The sequence below is a fragment of the Heterocephalus glaber genome, unplaced genomic scaffold, assembly GCF_053883595.1.
Source record: "Heterocephalus glaber isolate CG9 unplaced genomic scaffold, H.glaber_assembly_v1.0 deba00000122, whole genome shotgun sequence".
NCBI classification, from domain to species: domain Eukaryota; kingdom Metazoa; phylum Chordata; class Mammalia; order Rodentia; family Bathyergidae; genus Heterocephalus; species Heterocephalus glaber.
Genome location: NW_028258138.1, coordinates 62,540,467 through 62,566,893, shown reverse-complemented (window position 1 = coordinate 62,566,893; position 26,427 = coordinate 62,540,467). Strand labels below are relative to the sequence as shown.

The following is a 26,427-nucleotide window of genomic DNA, read 5'->3' as shown; positions in this document are numbered from 1 at the left end:
ATGGATTTTACTTTTCTATTTATAACTTAGCATATATTAGCTACCACTTTTAAGAGAGCTTTGAAGAATTTTTTGATCTTGCTTACAAACTGTTGAGCAAATCATTTCACATAATCATTATATGTTTAATATACTTTTTTCAGTTATTTGAAACAATCAAAACCTGAGTACTTAAATGATCTCTAAGTTTAATAAACTAATATTATAAATAGATTTAATGTAAAGTTCTCTCAGGTGTTTCAAAAAACTGCATGCACTTAATAATACTGCAATTTAAACCATATTTTTAAGCCAATTACTCAGCTACACATTCTGATTTGGAATTTGAAAGTTGTTATTTTATTAGGCCAAATTCAAGTATCATAAAAATATAAATTGTTCTTTTCATTTATTAAGTTTATTGGGATATTTTAGATATACATAATGATCACATTCATCATAGGGAATTTGTACCTGTACATAATATATCTTGATTCTTTTTTTCCCCATTCCCTTACCCTCCTTTCAACCCCTCTTCCCTAGTTTACATAAGTTTTGTTTCCATTTTTGCCCCTTCTTTTCTCCTTTAATTTCTTTTCCTTTTCTTTTATTTATTTATTTATTTATATTCCCCATTAACTCTATTGGTACATTGTAGGTATAAAATACAGTTACATTCATCATTGGGATCTTGTACTATTACATGAATCTCTTGGTTCTTATTCTTTTTCCCCTTCCCTTGCCCTCCCTTCACCCCTCCACCCTTCCCTATTTGCAAAGACTTTGTTTCCATTTCTTTCCTCTTCTCATATTTTTCCTTTCCCTTTTTTTCCCTTCCCCTACCCCTCCCAATTCCCCTGCTGTTTTAGACCTCTTCTTCCTGTTACACAATATCAGTTATACATTTTTTAAATTACAATATTAAAATCTAGGAGACATTACCACAGATTTTACCGCATTTAAAAGGATATGGAAAGCATATTACAAAAATATTTTTTGAAATAAATTTGACAACCTCCAAGAAGTACCTTGAAAGACAAACTAATGAAACTAACTCTGGAGGAAATATAAAATTTGAATAGCACCTATTAAAGAAAGTATATTCCTAGCTTGAAAACCTATCTATATGACAACAGCAGGCTCATAAACATTTTAACTGATAAATTATATCAAACAATTAAAGCAGAAAAAAGAAGGAACACTTCTCCCCTCATTTTAGGAACTCAACATTGTGCTAATCCTAAAACTGGATTAAGGGCTGGGGATTTAGCTCAGTGGTTCCGGCGCCTGCCTCGAAAGCGCAAGGTCCCGAGTTTGATCCCCGGTCCCCCCCCCCCAAAAAAATACAATACTAAAACTGGATAAAGATAATAGAAGAAAAAAGTATGACCACAGATAGAAATTTTTTTAACAAAACAAACTCTTAGAACTCAGATCTGGCAGGATGTAGAAAGTGATTTTGTTATAGGGATGGCAGTGTTGGTTCAGCTTTGGAAGATCCACCCCCAAAAGTCATCATTTTAACAGAGGAAAGGAAAAAGTCATATGATCCTGTCACTAGTTGGAGAAAGAGTATTGGACTAAATTCTACAGCTGTTCATGGTAAAAGCTATCAGGAGAATAGAAGTAGAACAGAACCTTCTCAACAGATTAAAGACGTGTACTCCATACTTCCAGGGAGAACGCCTTATATGAATGGAGAAGATACAATACTCTCTCCTTAGGGTGAGGAACAAGGGCAGATATGCTTACTTTTTATCTGTCCGTTAAACTTTGAAACCTAGGCCCCACCAAAATAGTCTGGCAATAAAATGACACAACTAGGATAGGATTGGCACGGCAGAAGCAAAATCTTTATATGTAGATGAAATGATCATCTACAGAGAAAATACTAAGAAATCTCTGGGAGCCCCTAGAACTTGTACTTGAATTTAGCAGGATTAGAAAACACAAGGTATATATATATAAAAATTCAGGTCTGTGTATACTTGCTAGAAATGAAGAATTGGATATTGAAATTTAAAAGTTATGTAGGAGTACAAAGGACCTAGAAAAGTTAAAAACAAAAAAAAACCAGTGTTGGAAGATGTTTAGTACCTAATTTTAAGACTTCTTCTAAAGCTACAGTAATCAAGGCAGTGTTGGTGTAAGGAAAGACATATAGATCATTTGAATAAAACAGAGAATTTAGAAATAGAACCACACATATATGATCCACTGAGTTTTGAAAGATTATTTAACATTAGCATTTTATAGACTATAAAGTCAATTCAAGAGCCGAGGAGGAGATAGTGTTTTCAGCAAACAGCACTAGAACACCTGCTATCTGTATATAAAAAATTAACCTCAACTCTTTATTTCCATACATGAAAATAACTTGAAGGGATCTATGAACCTAAATAAGAAAGCCTAAAAGTATAAAACTTTAAGAAGAAATTATAAGGGAAAATATTTATGAATTCAGTGTAGGCAAGAACTACCTAGGATACAAAAAACATGATGTACAAAAGAAAAAAAAATGATAAATGAGATTCCATCAAAATTTAGAACTTTAAATGACATCATTGAAATGAAAAGTAGTCCTTAAACAGACCGTATTTACAATGCATATAACCTATGACCAGAATATATAAAGAACTCTTACAGCTCAATAAGAGACAACCCAATTAAAATGTAGACATAAGAAGATGATAAATAGCCAGTATAGCACAAGGAATGGTGTGCAATTCTAGAATCAGAAAAATACTAATCAGTACAATAATAAGATTGAATTATACACTCATTAGGGAGATGAAGTCAAAAGTTTTAAAAGCCTTGTCATGACTTTGTCTTTTTGTTGGATTCTCCCCCTTTGCGTTTAATTTGTCACACCCAATGGATTCATTCTGCTGGGTTTCCTGGGGTTGTGATCCTCATTATCTTTTCCTAGGGTATTGTCTAAAGTTTTTTGAAGTGCCAGTTTGGTATTCATGAAGTTCCTGCGGTGCTCTTTATCATAAAAGTATCTTATTTCTCCATCAGTTTTGAAAGATAGTTTTGCAGGGTCCATCAGTCTGGGTTGGAGGCTGTTTTCCTTTAGGGCTTGAAATACATCACTCCAAGCTCTTCTTGCCTTGAGGGTTTGCATTGAGAAGTCTGCTGTGATTCTGATGGGCTTTACTTTGTATGTGATTTGTTTCTTTTCTCTCACTGCTTGTAGAATTTTGTTCTTCTGTTGGATTTCTGGAATCCTAACTATTATATGCCTATGTGTAGATTTCTTTTGATTAAGCCTAGCTGGAGTCCTCTATGCCTCACTTATCTGTATGTCAAGTTCTTTTCCCCTCCTTGGGAAGTTTTCTGCCATCACTTCTGTGAACAGTTTTTTTATGTCATCTGCACTCTCTCCTCTTTCTTCATTGACTCCAATCAGTCTTATGTTATTCTTCTTTGCATTGTCTAGCAGCTGCTGGATTGATTTCTCATGTTCCCTTACAATTTTAAAGCAATTTTTCTTTTCCTGGTTACTAATTGCAATCTTATCTTCTATATCCGAAATTCTTTCCTCACATTGGTTCATTCTGCTATGCAGACTTGCGATGGAGTTTTTAATCTCTTGGAAATCTGTTTGTATCTGTTTTATGGGTTCCATTTGTTTCCTATGTTGGGATTCCATCATGTTCCTCAGATCCTCTATTTTTTTATCTGTGTCCTCTCTAGATTTATTAATCATGTCTTGCACCATGAGCAAAATCTTTGCTGTTATCTGAGTAATTATTTCTGATTTCATTTTTCCCAGATCCTCTTTTGTTGCCAGTTCAGAGAGTCCAGGTGCTTGAGTATCAGAGTGTTCCATCTCGTTTCCCTTTGGGGTTGCTGTAGGTGATCTGGAAATCTGTTTTTGAGGCTTGTTTATGTGTCTTCTCATTTCCACGGGGTGGGGGGGGTGTGCTTCTGACACCCACACAGCTCACCTTCTCTGCCCTAGGAGCTTTGGATGGCAGTGGGGGAGCTTCCTTCTGGGTGCTGGAAGAGGCTCAGCTTCTCTGCCCTAGGAGCCTGGGATTGCAGTGGGGGAGCTCCCTTCCAGGTGCTGGGACCGGCTGAGCTTCTCTCTCTTTTCCTTTGCTTACTTCCCCCTCCCCTGCCCTAGTTCTCTTTCCCATTTGAACAGGTTCTTCCTATTTCAAAATATCTATTGTATATTTTGGTCCTTATTTACACTTTTGGTTTCTCATAGCAGAGGAACAATATAATATTTACACATGTATATCTGATATATTTCACTTAAGAGTATGGTCTCAAGATGCATCCATTTACCTAGAAATGTCTCAAGATTATCCTTCTTAATCGCTGAGCAGTACTCCATTGTATATAAAATCCACATCTTCTTTATCCATTCACCAGTTAATGGGAATTTGGGGTGTTTCCAAGATTTAGCTGTTACAAACTGTACTGCTATAAACATCTATTACTGTGGTATGATGCTTCTAATTCCTTCAGGTAGATACTAAGAAAGGGAACAGCTAGGTCAAATGGAACTTCTAGTTTTCATTTTGTTGAGGAATTTTCATAGTAGTTGCACCAGTCTATGCTCCCACCAACAGTGGAGAAATATTCTTTTTTTCTTACAGCCCTGCCAGCATTTGGTATTGGTTGATTTCTCGATAATAGCCATGCTTTCTGGAGTGAGATGGAATCTCAGGATTGTTTTAATTTGCATCTCTTGAATGACCAGTAATGTTGAACATTTTTTTCATATATTTATTTGCTATTTGTACTTTTTCATCTGAGAAGTGTCCATTAATTTCTGATGCCCATTTTTGGACTGGGTCTTTAAATTTGGAAGTTCTGAATTTTTGAGTTCTTTATACATTCTACATAGTAGTTCTTTGTCTGAGAAATAGCAGGAAAAACCTTTTTCCCACACTGTGGGTTGCCTCTTCACTTTGCTAATGGTTTCTCTTGCTGTACAAAAGCTTTTTAATAAAATGAGATCCCCATTGTTGATTCTTTTTGATATTTCCTGTGTAGTTAGGGTTTTGTTCATAAAGTCTGCCTACACCAATGTCTTCAAGAGTTCTACCTATTTTATTTTCCAGTAGATTTAGTGTTCTGTTTTAATATTAGGTCTTTGGTCCATTTTGATTTTAGTTTAATGCATAGTGAAAGATATGGGTCTAGAAGGGCTGGGGATTTAGCTCAGTGGTTCTGCTGCCTGCTTCACAAGCACAAGGTCCTGAATTCGATCCCTGATACAAAAAAAAGAGAGAGAGAGAGATAGGTCTAGTTTTAATTCTCAGCATGTGGAAACCCAGTTTTTCTACCACCATTTATTCCAGTGAAGGTGTTTGGCACCTTTGTCAAAGATAAGGTGGCTGAGTATGTCTGGAGTTGTTTCTGCATCTCCTAATCTGTTCCATTGATCCTCAGATCTGGTGTTTGTTTGTTTTTTTTGCCAATACCATGCTGTTTTTATTACAGTAGCTTTGTAGTATAATTTCAAGTCAGGGATTGTGATACCCCTGCCTTGCCTTTGTTGTCCAGAATTTCTTTAGCTATTCTAGTCTCTTCTGGTTCTAAATGAATTTTAGGATTGTTTTCTCTAATTTTTTGAGATATGGTATTGGAATTTTGATCAGGACTGCATTAAATCTGTATAAAAATTTTGGAGGTATGGCCATTTTCACTATATTGTTTCTTCTTACTCAAGAATAAGGGATAAATTGTTCTTATATAAAGAAAACTACAGTTCTTTTAAAAAATATATAGTGATATTATGGCTACATTTTCTTCTTTTTAATTTATTTTTTATTAGTACATGTTTGCAATACATGCAGTTTACAATCATCTTAGGGAATGGGTACATGTATTGTTACAGATTGTTTCTTTTTTTAATCCCCTTCTCCTTCCTCCCTTCTTTAATTCCCCATTTCTCATTTTCATTCTTGTTGATATTAATCTTAGCTCATGTTCACGGCACAGAATTTTTATATTCATTGAGGTTATTAGGTTCCTGTACATGGCACACCTTTATTTATGTATTTTCCTTTTTACTTCCTCCCCCAAACTCCTTGCCTTAGCATCTCTCCCCATTTGCAACACAACATTTTCTTCTTAATTCTAATATTCTAAGAAAAAAAACCTTTCTAAACCATCCCAGTAAATTCAGGTCACTCACCCTCTAAAGCAGACAGCATTCAATTCATGGATGCTACTTAAAACCAGAGATCTGGGCCAGCTGTGAGACCTACAGCTGCAGACGTCCTGTGGGCTTCTCACCATCCCCAGGGAGGGTGTCTTTTTTAAACATTTTTATTTTTATTAGTACATGTTTGTAGTACATCATGCTTACATTCATTGTGAAGAGTTGATACATGTACATAGCATATATTAATTCTTTTTACCCCCCTTTCCTCTCCCCCTTCACCCCCTCATCCCCCTCCCTCCATCTCTTGGTCTTCTTCTCATTTGCAAAAGATTTATCTCCATGTTTCCTATTGTCTATCTGCTACAAAGAATGATAAATTGAGACCATTATGTTAATCAAAGTAGATCAGACACATAGCTTAAATAGTGTATGGTTTCTCTTACAGAAGAAACTCAAAGGGTAAAATTAAAGAGCAAAATAAAAGAATATCTTTTTATAATCACTATGTCATAGATTTCAAAATTTGAAGGGAAAAGCTGACATCTCAATTTTGTTTCCTCACAAATGCTGCATCCAGTTTGATTATTGGTTTGAATCTGGCATTCTTTTGATTCTTAAGAAATGTACAAATATTTTGCATATGAAGTCTGTTGAACTAGATAGGGTTGTGAGGTATTTAAATGCATTTTTAAAAATCTAATGTAAAAGCCTTATGGGCTCTGATATTTTTCTTTCAGGAACATATGTCTGTTTTGGATATTCCAAGTGTTTTATAATTTAGTGGTCTACAATGATTATAATTTAGATGTCCATGGCTGTGCCTGGCTTGTGGTCACAACTCATGAAATCATTCTGCTTATAATTATCATTGATCTGAAAAATTAAAATTTAATAATTTATTACTTAAAGGTGTGAGCAAGACAGCCCTGAGTTTGAATCCTGTTTTTCCACTCATTGACTCTATGACATAGGGCTAAGTACTTTTCTCCAGAAATCAGTTTTCTCACTTGAAAAATGGTATATAAGTGTATTTCTTTTTGCAATTATTGTGAAGGGTAAATTTAATACTAAAGGTAATGATAGCTCAGGACATAGGACAAAATAAGTAATCGATAAGAGCTGGCTATTGAAGAAGAGGTGAGATTCATTTGTTAAACACTTCAGAATTGAAACTCAGGCAAAGAGACGTGGAAAATAAAAACAGTTCTATGACTAAACCAGTATCCAAAAAGGAATTTTCCCTCAAATTTGCTGAGTTATTGCTGGGTCTGCAGAGCCTGGTTTCCGCTGAACAGACCCCCAAATTGCTGGCCTTTAGCAATTTGGTTCAGGCTATAATTACCTTTCCCTGAAACAGAAGCACCAAAGAGTACAAAAATGTATGCTAATTTAGTAATGCCAGTTAAGGAAGAAAACACATGCATAACGTGATATTTTTATTTACTGAGAAGCTAAAGTGACACAAAAACTATTTGTCCAAAGAAAGGGTCTGGGTCAAGTTCATGTCTTTGGTTTCATGTGTTAGAAATTATTTTCTTTATTATTGCAAGCTAAGTCCTTGTATCTTAGTGTGAAGGTCTGTGGGAAGATGAATCAGTGCCTAGGGCAAATGACCTTCTCTCAGTTATGTCTATGACCAGGAGTCTCAGATCCCATCCTCCCCAATCAGGACTCAGTGGTGCACACAGGTAAACAAGCCACAGAATAGCTCGTCCAGGACACCCTACAGTTCTGTGCGACAGGCAGGCTGGCCTGGTTGGGATCCTGGCTGGGACCTGTGCTGGTCTGGCACACATTCTAAGGAAGCAGAGAGTACAGGAGAACATGTTTGTGACAAGACTGCCATCATGCTCCCTTTCCCAGGGAACTCTGGACAGTCTTAGATGCTCCTTTCCCCTCCTCAGGGCCAAACATATTCATCTCCTTATCCTCAGTGGGGATTTTAGTTTTTCTTTCCCTTTGAAGAAAAACAAGCAGAGGAAGTGAAGGTAATGTCACAGCAAGCAATTCTTGGCAAGCCTTACAACAGACATCCCTTCAGAGGTTGTATTTCATCATACTATCATTTTATCTCATTCACCCAAACCACTATTCTCCAAGAGGCCGTTTCCTTTGGGTTGGAGACTCTCATGTTCACTCTGAAGCTACAAGGAGCACAGGAGAAGCCATGAATAAAATTAGCTGACTGCTGTCATGTGGATAACTCACATGGATGGGTTCTAGAGCTGAATCCTTATAACATCCCTTCAAAGTGGACATGCTGCTTTCTCTTCTGGAGATAAGGACTGAAACTGGTTAATTGAGTGACATACTCAAGGAGGCCCCAAAATGAGTAGTGACAAAACTTGAATTCAGGTTTCTCAGCAACAAAAGGTATAAGAGCAGAAACCAAGTCTATTATATTTTCTAAAATTCTATGGCTCAAGCTTAGCAAATTTCCACTTCATAGGCAAGCTCTGTGTTGCCTCTTATTAGAATTTTAGAACTTACATTTATCTCTGGAATATACAACTGGTTACTGAGGGAGGAACACAGTATTTTATTTTTCCCAAAACCCTCTGTGACCCTTTAAACCACTTTCCCACTTTCCTGTCAGTCATCTACTTAAAATTCGGTCGTGTTTTTTCCCCCTCTATTTCTTGTCTGTATATTCATTTCTTAATCCCTCTCCAAACCATGGAAGAAACTATTTTAGGACTTGAGTTTTCTTCTAAGCTTATTTCTGATGCTACAGTATAGTGTACAATTTTGGCTAGTCTTCATTTCATCTGAGAGCATTGCCTCTCCTTAAGTGACCTTATCAGACATGATGACCACAGACTCATACCTGATACATCATGCAAACACCAAAATAGGCTGTGGAAGTAACAATAGAAAAAGTACAAAAGTGTGGAAATGCTGCTTCATGGCTTTGAGGAGCTATGGGACAGTCCCACAGGTCAATACATTTTTATTCTTGGCATTGGAAAGATGGTAGCTAAAGTGACTCTGCTTTCTGACACTGAACCCTATTGTTTGGAGCAGTAGTAGTGACCTTCTGCTTCTTTTCCAGGTTCCGATGGAGGAGGAGGTTGTTGGTGATCTCTGCTCCTAATGATGAAGACTGGGCCTATTCACAACAGCTCTCTGCCCTTAGTGGTCAGGCATGCAATTTTGGTGAGTGGGAACTCGCCTCACTTCTGCTTTCCCATACCACTTTCTTCCTGGGAAATTCTAAAATGAAACACAGAAGCTTAGGTCAAACAACTATTCCCTGGTCCAGACTGCAGATTCCCAGACACATCTTTTATAATGAATATAAAGTTGCTTTCAGACTAGTTTTAGTTAATTACAGATGCTTTCTTTTATCTTATACCCTATAATGTTCTGCACTGAAGTGTTTGAAAACATGTACAGCTTTACTTTCAATGATCTGCGTTATTTGTCTTCTGGTTGGTTTAAAAAAAATAACTTGTCTCAAGATGATAAAACTTAGGTATTATCATTTACTTAGGTCATACTTAGGCATTTACATGGGAACCATCAAAGGATGCTTCTCCATAGATTAAATGCTTTATAATATAGAAATGGCTTTGGAAAATAATGTATGGATTGAAAGACTGTACCATATTATACCTTCTCTTAAAATGGATTTTGATCTATTCTGGATGCCAAAAAGACTGGGTACAAGATCTGTGTGAATAAGAATTTGTTTTTTTGTTTTGTTTTTTTTAAATTTTTTTTTTTTTAGAAATTTGTTTTTAACATGCTCCTTCTGGCTTGAACCACGAGTGGTACATGCACGACTGTCCCATGGGGTGGCAGCAGGAATGTAACACATTCAAATCAGAGCTTCCTGGCAGCAAGACATATAAATTATGGCCCTGTAGTGAATGTGTTTTAAGCCAAACTGGTCAAAGAGGAAAAGGTTTATTATTATTTTTGTAGTGAATTGCTCAGTATTTTGAAAACTAACATATGTGTTAGTTATTAAACATTATTCTACTGGGCTGGAAGAGCTAGTATCATTTTGAACATGTATGCAGTAAAAATTCACAGTACGTGGGGCTTACCATATCCAATGGTGAACCAAGAAGATGATGAACCAAGAAGTCACTACTGAAATCTCCAATGAGCTACGTATTTGCAGAGGGAGAATTTTGAGTCCTTAGTGGCATGGAGGGATGGGGAAGTAGCTAAGGGCCACAGACTTTAAAAGTCATTGTTATAAAATAGATGAATCAGCATTACTTTGGTAATTCAGCTAGGGAGAAGAATCATCTATTAGTTATAAAACTGTACCTGATTTAAAAAAATAAAAAGGTGTGATTTGATAAGTATGATCAATACCTAGTTCCTTGGTATGAATCAGTACCTATAAATTATAAATACATCTTAATTTTAAGATTTGCAGTAAATGAAAAGAAGACAGAAAACAAGCTTGAGATGGTAATGAATTACATGAATTTTTACTTCTTTAAAATTAATGATTTAAAACTTTATAGCAACATATAGATTTGATTTTACCAATATTCTTAGACACATTTTAAATTATTTTTTGCCATTAATGGTTCAGAGTAAGAGAGAAGTTCTTAGAGCAGTTATTACCTATCACAATAAGGATATAATCATGGTTTGTAAATTTTCTAAAGAAACGTTTGCAGCAGCTATTACGTGGTTTTTTATTTTTAATCTCAGCATACAAAGTCTGTATCACAACAGTGTAAGCAAACCCTTTTGTAATACACAGAAAATGTGAACAAGTCATCTTTGCCAGGAACAAATTCATGATCTTTTCATTTGAAAATATGACTCACCAATATTTAGAACAGAATACTTCACTTCTCTGGGAAAAATGTAAAAAAAAATTCTAGGAAATAGCATTTTGCCTTGAGTTTTGCTTCTTTTTAAAAGAGCCATCCCATGGCAGCTTTAAATCCCCCTCAGACAACAAATACTATCAGAAATATTTTTATTTCCAGGTTATTATTCTGACTGGGCTGGGGTCTTGTCTAAAACCATGAAATTTTTGTTATAATTTTAAATTTATTTTTTAAAGCTAGACATTTAAAATTACAATTACTAGCACTCATTAGGTGAACAAAATGTGTTTCTTTGTGACATTTTTATAAATGTATAAACCATGATATCTTTTAAAAAAAACCTTTAATAAAGATAACAATAATAGTAGATGCTGATTTTGACAGTACCTTTCCATAACTCAAAATAAAAGGAATGTATTTCTTGAAATTAGGTGATTTTGATAATTACTAACCTTTAATCAGTCCCTTAAGAAATGGGCATCTGATCATCTAATACATAAGCTGTTCTTTCCTTACTAAATTTTTCAGACCACTCACGAGTAGGTTGTAGATAAAGATTTGGTTTATGAGACTGATAATCTAAGTACACTGTATTACTTGTTTTTTTGGGAACAGCTTTCTCAATCTGGGTTCCTTCATGCCATTCATTAAAAGAGGTGATAGAAATTAAACCTGGGTGGGTCTGAAGTGTAGCACCCAGACCGACTTCGTAATACTTTCCATTGATTTGGTTCCGCATGTTTTGAGTGTTCCAAGGCTGGATGCTGGTGTCTATGTATCCCGGACCCACACTTGGGATAAACATTAAGTTGTACTTATCATGAAAGAGTTTTAGATTAGCCCAGTTCTGATGTGAGAAGCCATAAGTAAAGCCATTTGTGGCAAAATACATGTAAATACCATCAAAACCACTTTGAAGAATATCATTTTTATGTTTTTCTTCTACTAGAAGTGCAATAAATAATCCATCAGAAGGGGAATTTCGAACACTGTGAGACCCTGAGGTGGTTAACAGATTGGCCCATTTTTCAGGCTTTGTGATATAGGAATTGTATACATAAAACACAGGAAGAGATTTCCCAGTTCTTGTCTTGTACCTGTAAAAGCTGGATGATTTCCTATCTGTCTATAGTGTATTTGACATTTTGATACATGTTTTGATCATCTCAATTGCTATAGGGTTCTATGTGAAAAGAGACCTTTAGATTATATTTATGGGCCTTATCCAAAATAGTTGGTACGAAGTTATCGGTAGCTTCTCCATTCTCATCGTCTGAATCAGGTAGGTACCAAGATAGTGCAAGTACAACAAAAGAAGCCGAATGCATTTGTCTCATGTGAGTTTCTGTGACAGAAGGATCCTGAGAGCTGTAACTTCCCAACTCGCGATAAAAGCTGGAGCCAATGTTATCTAGGGGGTTGTGTCTTCCTTGTGGATAATTCTTGGCTATTCTAGGGCCCCAGTGTTCTAAGACTGGATGGTTCCAATGCATATATTTGCCATCAAATTCTGGATTTCCATACCAACTGTAATAAAATACACGCAAGAAGCAATTCAGAGGAGGCAGTTCTTCAAGGCTAACTTCAGAGGCTTTGGAAGGTTTCATAGTGATTTCAACACTTTTTAAATTCTTGGTATTTGTTTCACTCTTGATTCTGTCACTCTTTTGTAAGTCAAATTTTTTCCCCAAATGAACAGTGTGTTGATGAAGTTCTGGAAGAAGGTCAAGTTCAAAAGGAGCTCCAAGAGTAGCTGCATTTGGTCTCAGCATTTTAAAACTCATCATCACAGAGAAAATAAATAGAACAAAAAGTGACAATATGATGCAAGTCCTTCTCCGAAATTTTGCCATGATGACATCCTTTAAATTCCCAAAGAGTGTATGTTTTGCAGGCTTGGGGAGTTGGACATCAGCAGGGACTCGGCTGGCCAAGTGGCAGTGACCTGGAATACAGAGAAAGCCAAGAGGTGCTCTCTGAGCCCAAACAGCCCCGCTTGTCAAACACTCACTTCAGCCTTTTCGGGAGCCTTGAGGAGAGGGGCCGGTGGGGCGGGGTTGAAATCTTAATATGATGACAGCCTCTTTGTCTCCCTATTTCTTTTTCCTGAATCTTTCATCTAAATACTTCATCTTTAAAAGAATTCCAACAAGCTACTAAGTCATGACCTTCCCTCTTTTCCTGAAACTTTTGCTGAGGATGTGAAAGCAAGCTTTGCTTGCCTGTGTTTTCCCTTTGGATCCTCTAAATAAATGATAAGAAACTGCTGGTTAAGCCAACAGATTATTGTGCAAGAAACAGAAATAGTTCTTTAGCTGCCACCACAGCAATGTTTTCTGAGTTAAAGCTGTTAAAACTTCAGGCTTGACATTTTCAGAACTCCAATTAGCTTCTCAGCTATTTTATTGTTCCAGTGGTGACTTCTCCTTCGTCTTTATCTTTGTTTTCATCTTTGTCTTTTTTTGTCAGTTAATAGTGAGAATGACAGTTTAAGAACAAATTTATCTATATCAATCTATCCCCCCAATCCCATTTTTGTTAGTCTTAAAATCTGCAGTTGGTCTTTTTCAAGGTGTTAAAAGTGTTTTATCTTTTTATGGAAAAATTTAAAGATAGATTATTCTACTTAGGTTATGTTTTCACATATTTTTTAATTTAAGAGATTTTCAATTATTACTTGAAAGTAAAAGATGTCTTAGAGTCCTCTCTTCTCTGGCTTTTTTTCCCTCAGGTCTGCGTCACATAACTATCCTAAAGCTTCTGGGCGTCGGAGAAGAAGTTGGGGGAGTTTTAGAACTGTTCCCGATTAATGGTAATATGTTATTATTTTAAAACAGTAGAATTAGCGTTAATTTCAGTTGAAATTACATTAAGCAATGAGTATACCTCAAAGGTGAAGAAAGGTCACTGACTGCTTTTGTCACCATGTATGTGTCCCAGCATGTGTATAGGGTGGGGTGAAAGGACTGAAAGTTTTTAATACAAAATCATTCAAAGTAACAGTAAAATATCTGTTTTCTCTACTAAAATAAGGCATTTTTTGTCTGTAGAGGGATTTCTGGTTTACAAAGCATTTTCTCCTATCTCATTTAGCTCTCACAGTAGTTTTACCAGGCACATAGGTCATATTGCAATGATTCTCTTTCAACAAATAAGGAAATACAGTAAAAGGATAAGCAAAGCTGCAATTAAGTAACTGATTGAAGCTTTCAGAAACCAAATCCAAGTCTTCTTTCCAAAACTGAGGTCTTTAAATAAGATGATGTGTATAAAGTACCTGGCACAGTGCAAGGCAGAGAAGACTTCCTCAGAAAATATCAGCTCCTTTTCTCTTCTTCTTTTCACTTGTCACAATAGTTTCAATACATTCATCCAGATCTTAACATAATTGGTATTTTTTCACGTTTGACAATGAAATAAGCTTTTTGTTTGGAAGACAAGTGTCAAAAGGGAAACTATAATTGCAAAGAAGTAACGAAGCTAGTTGGAAATAAAGTTAGGAATATAAACAATTATCCTTGTTACTGGCAAATTTTAAAGGAGTAGATCTTTCCAGGGCTAAATTAAAGGACTGGTTTTATATTTTGTAACATTCCTATAAGAAATTTCATGTGACTCTAAGTTTTACACTAACAGTGTTGTAGAAGAGCAGGGATATTTAATTTCTAGTGGAAAACCAAACCAAAAATCAACAACAAATCCCCAGTGAACTTCTTTAATTGGATTTTGAGGTAAATAGAAGTTTCACAGGGCCATTACTATCCTCACAGTGGTTTCTTTTGACTTTTTATGAATTCTGCCTCTTTAACCCACTAACAATTATTTCAATTCTATTCTAGGGAGCTCTGTTGTAGAGAGAGAAGACATACCAGCCCATTTGGCGAAAGATATACGTAACTATTTTCAAGTGAGCCCAGAGTACTTCTCCATGCTTCTGGTTGGGAAAGATGGAAATGTCAAGTCCTGGTATCCTTCTCCAATGTGGTCCATGGTGATTGTGTATGATTTGATTGATTCGATGCAACTTCGGAGACAGGAAATGGCCATTCAGCAGTCACTGGGAATGCGCTGCCCGGAAGATGAGTATGCAGGCTACGGTTACCATAATTACCACCAAGGATACCAGGATGGTTACCAGGATGACTACCGTCATCATGAGAGTTACCACCATGGGTACCCTTACTGAACAGAAATATGAAACCTTAGCCCTAGCCAGTTTTTCCTGCAGCTGCTAAAGCCACAAGTCGCCAGCTACACAGGGGAGTTCTTCCACACTTTCTACATTTCCTGCCTTTTTTTTTCAGAGTTCTTTCAAGATTAAATAAATAGCAAATTTTTGCCTATTCATGAGTTGTTATTGAAACTTTAAATCATAAAGACATTTGTTTCTTTAACTGGAAACAATCTGGTGCTAAACAATGGTACTGAAAATGAAAGTTATTTCCCTTTTCTTATACGAGGGACATTATTTTTCATGTAAAATTCTATAAGTATTTATAGATCTTTTTCATATTTTTGTATTAATTGGTAAGTGAAAACAATGATTGCTAATGAAAATTTAAGATCACAGCATGTGTTCAGGAAACATCTCAACAGACTATAGATAATTTAGCACTTTTTGAAATGTCAACCTAAAAATATTTTAGATCTGCTTTGTAGGAGTTTCTTTCATGAAGCTTGATACCAAATGCCAGAAAAAGTACCAAACATTCTTTTGTTGTAATAGCCACTTCCTGCTCTGCTTCTGTTATTTTCAGTGCCTTTTCAGAGATAGATTAGGGGGCTGGGAAATCTTCACCAGACCCCGGGACTGTAGCCAGATGTGATCTTCAAGAATTCTGGCAGGCTGCTATTGAATTCTGGGTATGACTTTCTAGACCCTTCACACTTGACAACTGTATTTAACTTACTAAGGGGCCCATTACTGTATTGGTATCTTATTTTAAAAAAATACAACAAATGATATTATATTCAGGGTTTTTTTTATTTTCAAAGGCAAATGTTACCCAGTTAGAGCTGATAAAAGTGCAGCTGGATTACAAGATGGTTAATTCTTGTCTTTGAGAAAGAACATTTGTGTTCATATGTAGCTTACCAAAGTAAACTCTCTTCCTCCCTTTCTCCCTCCTTTCCTTGCTTCTTTTCTACTTTTTTCCAGTAACTATTTACTAAGTAATATTATTCAGTAGTGTTTATGAGCGTGTCCTCAGACAGGAATTTAGCATCCCGAAGACACTATCCTCTATCAATAACGGGGATACTTATTTTTTGGCACTGCTCTAATAACTAATTCTCCAAATCATCTTGGCATTGGTTGACTAATAAGCTCATATATTAATAGATGCACTCAAGCCATATGTGAATATTTGCTCTTAGTATATCTGTGCCTATTGCATGCACAAATCTATCTTTACATCATCTAAACTTTGTTATAAATGATAATAAAACTGGAATTTGTAACTCAATGAATGTGAGAAATCACTTATCCTACTTCTTATTCCCCATAAAGACCATTCATTCTTGTTTTATAGGCAATTGAGGCATGGAAAGTTCAAGTGACTTTAGAACACAATTCTTTAATGTATAAATTATGCTCTCCCCTTACTCCACTCCCATGGTGGAGAGGCATCCTCTTACCTCTTGGATAAGTCTGTACCAGCTGCTTGAGATGCATAGGGGAAGAGAGCTGGGTGGGTATGTATTGTTCTTAATATTTTTCCAAGGTGAACCATAACTAAAAATGTCAATAAAAATGGATTTTCTTACCATTCCTTCTGAAATTGTGCACAAACTAAGGGGCCTAAGTAATGTCAATTTTGGAGAGAAAGAGGAAAGGGAGATAAGGGAAGGAGAAGAGGAAAGGGGAGAGAGAGCTCTTGAAGGGGCCTAGACAAGATATATCTTTCCAGGTCACAACCCCAGTGTCCCACTTCTTCTAACTAGGCCCCACCTTTTACAGTTTCCACCACCTCACAATGTCATCAAAGGATTAATTAACTCACAGATAAGGCCAGAGCCTTCATGATCCAATCACCTTGCCAAAGCCCCACTCTGAACGCTGCTACATTGAGGACCAAGCCTTGAACCTATGAGCCTTTCAGGGGATATTCCAGATCGAAACTACAGCAGAACAATTTATCATTCCCCTCACAGCCAAGACTGGAGCTTCTACAGGCACCCAGGTTGCAAGGACTGTGAACATCTTGAATATTGGAGCCCCTCTAATGAGGCATACACTTATTTTTCAACACTGTTTCCCGATTTCTGATATCCTAAAACTTACAAACTGGGCAGCCCCTGAGCAGACTGCAGAGGCCTTAAATATTAGTACTTTCTTCTATAAAGCAAAAGAAAGATACCCTATTCCCCAATCCATGGACCACTGGAGCAGCATGAAGAATTTGGCTGATTTTTTATTTATTTATTTATTTATTTTCTTAAATTCTTTTATTGGTACATTTTAGGTATACAATACATTTTGATTTATCTTTGGGTGCTTGTACCTGTACATGATGTATCTTGGTTCTTATTTTTTCCCCATTACCTGTGCGCCCTTCACCCCTACAGCTGATTTTAAATAGCTAAAACTGACTCTGGATAAAAATGTTCTTTGGTTTTTCTTTTATAAGCTTCCTTTCCTCTCTTCTGGCTCCTCCCCTTTCCTCCCAGGTCCCTTTCCCACTATCCATTCTGACTCTCAGATGGCTACCGTTGATTAGATGCATGAGATGTATGTATTAAATGATATACTTTATATGTAATTTTACATATAATCTAAAACATATTTAGGTTTTATGTAATTTTATGTAAAATTTTACTTATAAATCCAAAGTAGTATATGTGAAATGTAAATACATAATATAGAATATATAAGTATAAAATATTAAAAATTTTAATAGCCAGTTTTTCAGTTATAAGGGAAGTGTATGTGTTGCTTTCAAGACACTTCATTTTAACCTGAATTTTCACCAAAGCAGAGGGCTTAATCCAAAACAAGGGAACAGAGTAAAACTCAAGTGCTATCCCTTTCCTCATATACAGTAGATGGTATTATCCCTATCTTTATGGAACTGGCCCTTAAAGCAGGACTTTCAATCAATATAGAGGGAAAGCACACAGGCACTCAGTTCCCTCATTGTACATTTCTGCGTCTCTGCTTCCCTTCCATCTTCTTGAAGCAACTTCTAGCCCTTTAGCATAAGCTCAAAGATGACCTTCAGTGTCCAGGCAAAGAGAGATTGGTAAGGGAGATTCTACTTACATTATTTTGTGGTAAATTTACAGGCCTGATTGGAAAGTTAAAGCTCTAAGATGAGTATACAGGAAGTTTAAGAACCTACACAAAAGGCATTCAAGTATTCAGGCTTAAAATATAGCTTACCTACAGAGGAAAAAAATGTATATACACACACAAATTCATATATACATTTATACTATAGGGTATACACACATATCATTCATATATGTTTGTCTTTATGTCTGTCTCTCTACATATATATAGATTTTTCTTTTTTCAGCAAGGATATCAGCCAAATACTCTGTCAGAAAAGTAAAATCTATTTTAAGACAGTTTCCTGTTGAGATGAATTAGCATTAAAAAGTTATCAATGGCCGGCCTAGAGGAAAGGGCTTTTGGGCCGCCTTCTGTCCCGCCACTCCCGGCCCACAGGAAGGGGCTTCCAGCCCACTATCCATCCCACCTCTCCCGGCCCAGAGGTAGGAGCTTCTGTGCCGCTGTCCCACTGCTCGCAGCCCAGAGGAAGGGGCTTCTGGGCCACCATTCCTACCGCCACTCCGGGTTCCTGTCCCACCTCTCCCAGCTCAGAGGAGGTGAGCCACATGGGTGCCAATAGCACTCCCCCTACCCCCCCAGTCGAAATGAGAAAACACATAAATAAGTCTCAAAACCAGACTTCCAGATCACCTACAGCAACCCTAAAGGGAAATGAGATGGAACACTCTGATACTCAACCACCTGGACCCACTGAACTGGCAACAAAAGGGGATCTGGAAAAAATGAAATCAGAAATAATTTCTCAGATAACAGGAGAAATTGTGCTCCTAGTGCAAGACATGATTAATAAATCTAGAGAGGAGCTGAGGAACATGATGGAATCCCCACATAGGAAACAAATGGAATCCATAAAACAGATGCAAATAGATTTCCAGGAGATGAAAAACTCCATTGAAAGTTTACACAGCAGAATGAGTCAATGTGAGGACAGAATTTCAGATATAGAAGATAAGATTGCAATTAATGACCAGGAAAAGAAAAATTGCTTCAAAATTATAAGGGAACACAAGAAATCAACCCAGCAGCTGCTAGATGATGCAAAGAAGAATAACATAAGACTGATTGGAGTCAATGAAGAAACAGGAGGGAGTGCAGATGACATAAAAAAACTCTTCACAGAAGCAATGGCAGAAAACTTCCCAAGCAGGGGAAAAGAATTTAACATACAGATAAGTGAGGCATATAGGACTCCAATGAGCCTTGATCAAAAAAATCTACACATAGGCATATAATTGTTGAAATTCCAGAAACTCAACAGAAGAACAAAGTTCTACAAGCAGTCAGAGAAAAGAAACAAATCACATACAAAAGAAAGCCCATCAGAATCACAGCAGATTTCTCAACACAAACCATCAAGGCAAGAAGAGCTTGGAGTGACATATTCCAAGCCCTAAAGGAAAGCAACCTCCAACCCAGATTGATGCACCCTGTAAAACTATCTTTCAAAATTGATGGAGAAATAAGATACTTTCATGACAAAGAGCACCTTAGGAACTTCATGAATACCAAACCAGCACTCCAAAAAATTTTACACAATATCCTAGGAACAGACATTGAGGATCACAAGCCCAGGAAGCAAAGCAGAATGAACCTATCTGGCATGAAAAGAAATTAAATGTAAAGGGGGAGAACCCAACAAAAAGAAAAAGTCATGGAAATGACAAGTCAATACGTTTCAGTTAACACCATCAACATTGATGGTCTCAATTCACCAATCAAAAGAAATAGACTGGCAGAATGGGTCAAGAAGCAAAATCCAACAATATGCTGCATACAAGAAACACACTTAATTCAAAATGAAACTCATAGACTGAGAGTTAAAGGGTGGAAAACAATACTCCATGTGACAGGAACCCGAAAAAAAGAAGGAGTAGCTATCCTCTTTGCAGATCAAGTGGATTTCAATACAACACTGATTAAGAGAGACAAAGAAGGACACTACATCCTTGTAAAGGGAACAATCCAAGAGGAAGAGATGACAATCACTAATATATATGCACCAAACACTAGTGCCCACAACTATATACAACAAATAATAATGGACATGAAAAATTCATATATGCTCTAATACAATTGTAGTGGGGGACCTCAACACCCCACTGTCACAAATAGATAGATCAACTAGACTAAAAATAAGTAATGAAATACTAGAACTCAATCGAACTCTTGAACAAATGAACTTAACAGATGTTTACAGAGTCTTCCACCCCACAAAATCAGAAGACACATTCTTCTCAGCTGTGCATGGGTCATTCTCAAAAATAGACCACATACTCACACATAGAACATGTTTAAGTAAGTGCAAAGGAATTGAAGTTAGCCCCTGTATATTATCAGACCATAGTGCGATGAAATTGGAGATCCATAGCAAAAGAAACTCAAAAAATTTCATAAACATGTGGAAATTGAACAACACACTTCTGAATAACCAATGGGTCACAGAGGAAATTAAAGAAGAAATCAGACAGTTCCTTCAATTAAATGACAATGACAATACAACATATCGGAATCTATGGGACACAATGAAAGCAGTCTTATGAGGGAAATTCATAGCAGTGAATATGCATATTAGGAAAACAGAATGAGCCCAATTAAACAATCTGATGCTGAACCTCAAGCTTCTAGAAAAAGAAGAGCAGCATAACCCCAAAGCTCATACAAGGGAGGAAATTATAAAGATCAGAGGAGAAATCAATGCAATGGAGACTAAGAAAATGATACAAAAGATCAATGAAGCCAAGAGTCAGTTCTTCGAAAGAATCAACAAAATTGACAAACCCTTAGCAAACCTTATCAGAAAAAGGAAAGAAAAGGCCCAAATCCATGCAATTAGGAATGAAAAGGGTGAAATTACAACAGACCCAGCACAAATCCACAGGATCATCAACACCTACTTCCAGAACCTATATGCCAATAAGATGGACAACACAGAAGAAATGGACAGATTCCTAGATACATATGAATTACCAAAGTTGAATGAAAAAGACCTAAAAATTCTGAACAACCCAATATCAACCAATGAAATTGAAAATGTAATTAAAAACTTATCAACTAAGAAAAGCCCGGGCCCTGATGGCTTCACTGCTCAATTCTACAAGACATTTAGAGAGGAACTACTGCCACTACTGTTTAAACTCTTCAATGAAATTGAAAGGGAAGCAATACTCCCAAATTCATTCCTGGAAGCAAGCCTCACCTTGATCCCCAAAGCAGAGAAAGACCCAACCAAAAAGGAGAACTATAGGCCAATCTCACTAATGAACATAGATGCAAAAACCCTTAATAAGATACTGGCAAATAGAATGCAGAAGATCATCAAGAAGATCATACACCCTGATCAAGTGGGATTCATCCCAGGGATGCAGGGATGGTTCAATATATGAAAATCAATCAATGTAATACACTATATCAATAGAGCCAAGGACAAAAACCATATGATTATCTCCATAGACACAGAAAAAGCATTTGACAAAATCCAACATGCATTTATGATAAAACCCTACAAAAAATTGGAATAGATGGTCTCTACCTCAAATTGATAAAAGCCATCTATGAAAAACCAACAGCCAATATCATACTAAATGGTCAAAAACGGAAATCCTACACACCAAAATCAGGAACAAGACAAGGATGTCCACTATCACCACTCTTGTTCAATATAGTTCTGGAAACATTAGCCACGGCAATTAAACAAGAGAAAGAAATAAAAGGAATGAAGATAGGAAATGAAGAAGTCAAATTGTCATTATTTGCAGATGACATGATACTCTATATAGAAGACCCCAAGAACTCCACCAAAAGTCTTCCAGACTTAATAACTAAATTCAGTCAAGTAGCTGGTTACAAGGTCAACACACAAAAATCAATAGCTTTCCTGTACATGAATGACAGACTCACTGAGAGAGAAATAGGGCAAATAATTCCTTTCACAATAGCATCCAAAAATACCTAGGAATCCACCTAATGAAAGAAATCAAAGACCTCTTCTCGCCGGGGATTTAGCTCAGTGGTTCCGGCGCCTGCCTCACAAGTGCAAGGTCCCGAGTTCGATCCCTGGCACCAAGAAAAAAAAAAAAAAAAAAAAAAAAAGACCTCTTCTCTGAAAACTATAGCACTCTGAAAAGAGAAATTAAAGATGATATCAAAAAATGGACAGACATCCCCTGCTCCTGGGTAGGAAGGATTAATATAGTGAAAATGGCCATACTTCCAAAAATGCTATATAGATTCAGTGCAATTCCAATTGAGATCCCAGCAGCATACTTCACGGATCTCAAGAAAACAATCCACAAATTCATTTGGAAGAAGAGACCCAGAATGGCAAAAACAATTCTAGGTAACAGAGCCATGGCAGGGGGTATCACAATCCCCAACCTGAAACTATACTACTAATCTACTGTGATAAAAACAGCAAGGTACTGGCAAAGCAACAGACCTGAGGACCAGTGGAACAGATTAGAAGATGCAGAAACAATGCTAGGCACACTCAGCCACTTCATCTTCGATAAAGGAGCCAAACACCCTCACTGGAGGAAAAATAGCCTCTTGAATAAATGGTGCTGGAAAAATTGGGTTTCAACTTGCCAAAGATTAAAACTAAACCTGTTTCTCTCACCATGCACTAAACTAAAATCAAAATGGATTAAAGTTCGAAATATTAAAATAGAAACGCTGAACTAGTTAGAACAGAGGTTAGGTAGAACTCTTGAAGACATCGGTGTAAGAAAAGATTTTATGAACAAAACCTCAGTTGCCCGTGAACTAGCACAAACAATCAACAAGTGGGTCTCTTCTTATTAAAAAGCTTCTGCCCAGCAAGAGAAACCACCAGCAGTGTGAAGAGACAACCCACAATGTGGAAAAAAATCTTCACCCGCTCTTCCTCAGACAGAGGTCTACTATCTCGAATCTATAAAGAACTTAAAACAATCAGACCTCCCAAATTTAAAGACCCAATCCAAAAATGGGCATCTGAAATGAACAGACATTTCTCAGACAAAGAAGTAGAAATAGCAAATAAATACATGAAAAAGTGTTCAACATCACTGGTCATTCAAGAGATGCAAATGAAAACAATGCTGTGATTCCACTTCACTCCAGAAAGAATGGCTGCTATCACGAAATCAACCAACAACAAATGCTGGCAGGGCTGTGGGGGAAAGAGGAACCGTGCTCCACTGCTGGTGGGAGTGTAGACTGGTGCAAGCACTGTGGAAATCAGTATGGAGATACCTCAAAGAACTAGGACTGGAAGTCCCATTTGACCCCGCTATTCCACTGCTGGGGATCTTCCCGAAAGAATTAAAAGAATCATACCACAGTGATATATGTGCACCCATGTTCATAGCAGCACAGTTTGTGATAGCTAAAACTTGGAAACAGCCCAAATGCCCATCAACTGAAGACTGATAAAGACTGGATAAAGAAAATATGGTTTTTTAATAAAATGAAGTACTACTCAGCCATAAAAAATGAGAAATTAGAGACATTTATAGTTAAGCGGATGCACATTGAGGGAATACTCTTAAGTGAAATAAATAGGACACACATGTATAAATACCGAATAGTTTCTCTGGTGTGAGAAACTGAAAGTGTAAATAAGGACTAAAATGTATAATAGGTGATGTGAAATAGGAAGAAAAGGGGCAAAGGGGAAGGAAGTGGGAGGGCTAGGGGAAAGGATAGAAGGGAATGGGATTCATATGAGAAAATGGAAAAATAGGAACAAAATCTTTGTAAATAGGGAGGAATGGAGGAGTTGAAGGGAGGGCTGGGCAAGGGTGAAAAATAAGAACCAAGAGAGACTATGTAAAGGTGCAAATTTCCAATGATGAATGTCATCATATTGTGTACCTAAAATGTACCAATGATTAGAATGAATAATCGATAATGCAAAATAGGAAGAAAAGGTCCAAAGGGGTAGGGGTAGTGGGAGCGGCAGGGGAAAGGAGAGAAGGGAACGGAAAAATGCTGAGAAATGGAAAAAATGGAAATAAAGTCTTTGTAAATAGTGAAGGGTGGAGGGGGTGAAGGGAGGGCTAGGAATGGGGAAAAAATAAGAACCAAGATGCATCATGTAAAGGTACAAGTTCGCAATGAGAAATGTAATTGTGTTGTATACCTACAATGTACCAATAAAAGAATTTAATACAAAAAAAAGTTATCAATGAAGAGGTCATGTGTATTAGGTAAGGTTCACTGGAGGGACAGATTCAATGTGAAATATATATACATATATGCAGTTATACAAAGGAATTACTAGGTAGACTTTCAAGACTGTAAGCAGAAAAGTGCCAATGGCCTTTTGCCAGATCAGTGGTGGAAGAATGCAAAATGATCTTCTGTGAGTTGGAGGGCAGGAGGAGCCAGTCAAACCAAGGTCAAAGGTCACAGTGCAAGCTTGTTTCTGCTTTGGAAGGCTGAAGAGTTTGCACTGGAAGCCTAAAGGAACTACAGAGGAAGGTCCAAAGGCAATGGAGAAAACCAGTGCTCTTCCAGGAAAAAAAAGGGATGACTTCCTCCTTCTTTCTCTTTTTATTCCATTCAGGCTATAAGCCTACTGATTGGTGTCACACATCTAGGGTGGGTCTTTCCTCCTCAGTTTGCGGCCTACATATCAATCATTCACAGACACAGCTTTACTAATCTGCTAAGGAACGCTTACTCAAGCTGACATATCACAATTAATAACAACATCATGTCATGAAAAAATTATAATAATTGGGATTACAAATTAAAAGGCAAATAAACTATTCTTTAAATAAAATTAAAAAAAATTTAAATCCAAGTTTCACCAAATTTATGAAAACATCAATCCTAAGAGGCACTATTTTATGCTCTAAGTACACTGCCAATTAAACATAATGCCTTTTTATCACTTAAAAACATAATGCCTTTTTATCACTTTTTATCACTTATCTAGTGTTTCTACATGTTTATCATATATTGCTCTTTAAAAGGAAAATTGTAAGTTAAACAAATTAAGCTATTCCTAAAACTTCTTCTCATTTCAAGCCCAAATATTTTGAATCATTTTTAGTATTAGCAGTAGATGTGTCAGATCTCCCCACATAGTTCTTTGTCTTTGACAGAAATGATGATGCATGGTGTCTTAGGAGAGATTCTCTGCTTTTTCCAGGATTTTGTTCCAAACTACTGACACCCATCCAGTAAAATCTAAAGCTAGCTTGTTCTTGATTGTACCAGGAGGCATCAATGGAAACATTTTGACAACAGCCAGGCCATTCTCTCCTTAAATGGTCCTTAAATGATCTGCTGATCAAAATATCAAGAAGTGTCACCATGGAATCATGCCAGACATGATGTCTGCATGTGCAGGCAAAGACATCTGTACCATTACTGCCACTAGGCTGCAGCTATTTTAATGTACCAACATTTAAAACTTCAAATTTCAGAGATGACAAGGTAAAAACACATGAACTTTCAAATAGATTAAATATACTATAACAGATCTGGGTAAAAAATACCACTCGTAAGAAAAAGTGGCAGTTAGGAGGAAACACACTGTCCTTTCACCTTCACTGAAAGGAATCAATGATTATTTTTTAATTCCTTAAAGTTGATAAATTTATAATGTTCTAAAATTTCTTCTTAAAATGTAAAAAGTCACTATGAATAAAAGAGTAGAAATGTAATAAATTTCAAATATTTTAAGAATCTTTCAGACTGGTTCAAAATATTAAGCCAATACCAACTTTCTCAAAAGAAGTTTATTGTATGCTAAAGAACAAGGCAAATGACAATAATTCAATCAAGGCAGCATGCAAATATGTACTAACATGAAAATGTTATCAACATTAACCTTACTACAATTATAAGTTATATGATTAGTATATTTCATATATTTTAAAACATACAAATAATATTATCAGTAATATGTACACATAGAATTAAAAAGCATTAAATAAGAAAAATGGTGACTTTTCAATTAAGGGCATATGTAAATCAGTTAAGCTGTAAATGGCATGTACCTTTCTCCACAAAAAACACAAAAATGAATGATATACAATAAAAATTGCCAGGTGTGATGGTGGATACCTGTAATCTCAGTTATTTGGGAGGCTGAGGCAGGAGGATTGTCAAGTTCCAGGCCATCCTGGGCAACTCAGTGAGCCTGTCTCAAAGTAGAAAGGGCTGTGGATGTAGCTCAGTAATAAACCGCTGCTGAGTTTAAATTCCTACCACAATAAATAAATAAACAA

The 26,427-nt window shown here is 36.5% G+C and overlaps 1 protein-coding gene and 1 pseudogene across 1 annotated transcript in view; one reads left to right on the top strand and one right to left on the bottom strand.

Annotated features, from left to right (window-relative positions):
* Ccdc80 (coiled-coil domain containing 80) overlaps positions 1 to 16,376 on the top strand; it is a 37,468-nt gene extending 21,092 nt beyond the window's left edge. The window contains exons 6-8 of the mRNA XM_004835725.3: positions 9,162 to 9,265; positions 13,643 to 13,723; positions 14,751 to 16,376. Coding sequence (XP_004835782.1) covers positions 9,162 to 9,265; positions 13,643 to 13,723; positions 14,751 to 15,097 — 532 coding nt within the window. The 3' untranslated portion in view covers positions 15,098 to 16,376. The remainder of the gene's footprint in view (positions 1 to 9,161; positions 9,266 to 13,642; positions 13,724 to 14,750) is intronic.
* LOC101725707 (glycoprotein endo-alpha-1,2-mannosidase pseudogene) lies at positions 11,323 to 12,767 on the bottom strand (annotated as a pseudogene).
* Positions 16,377 to 26,427: the final 10,051 nt, after the last annotated feature.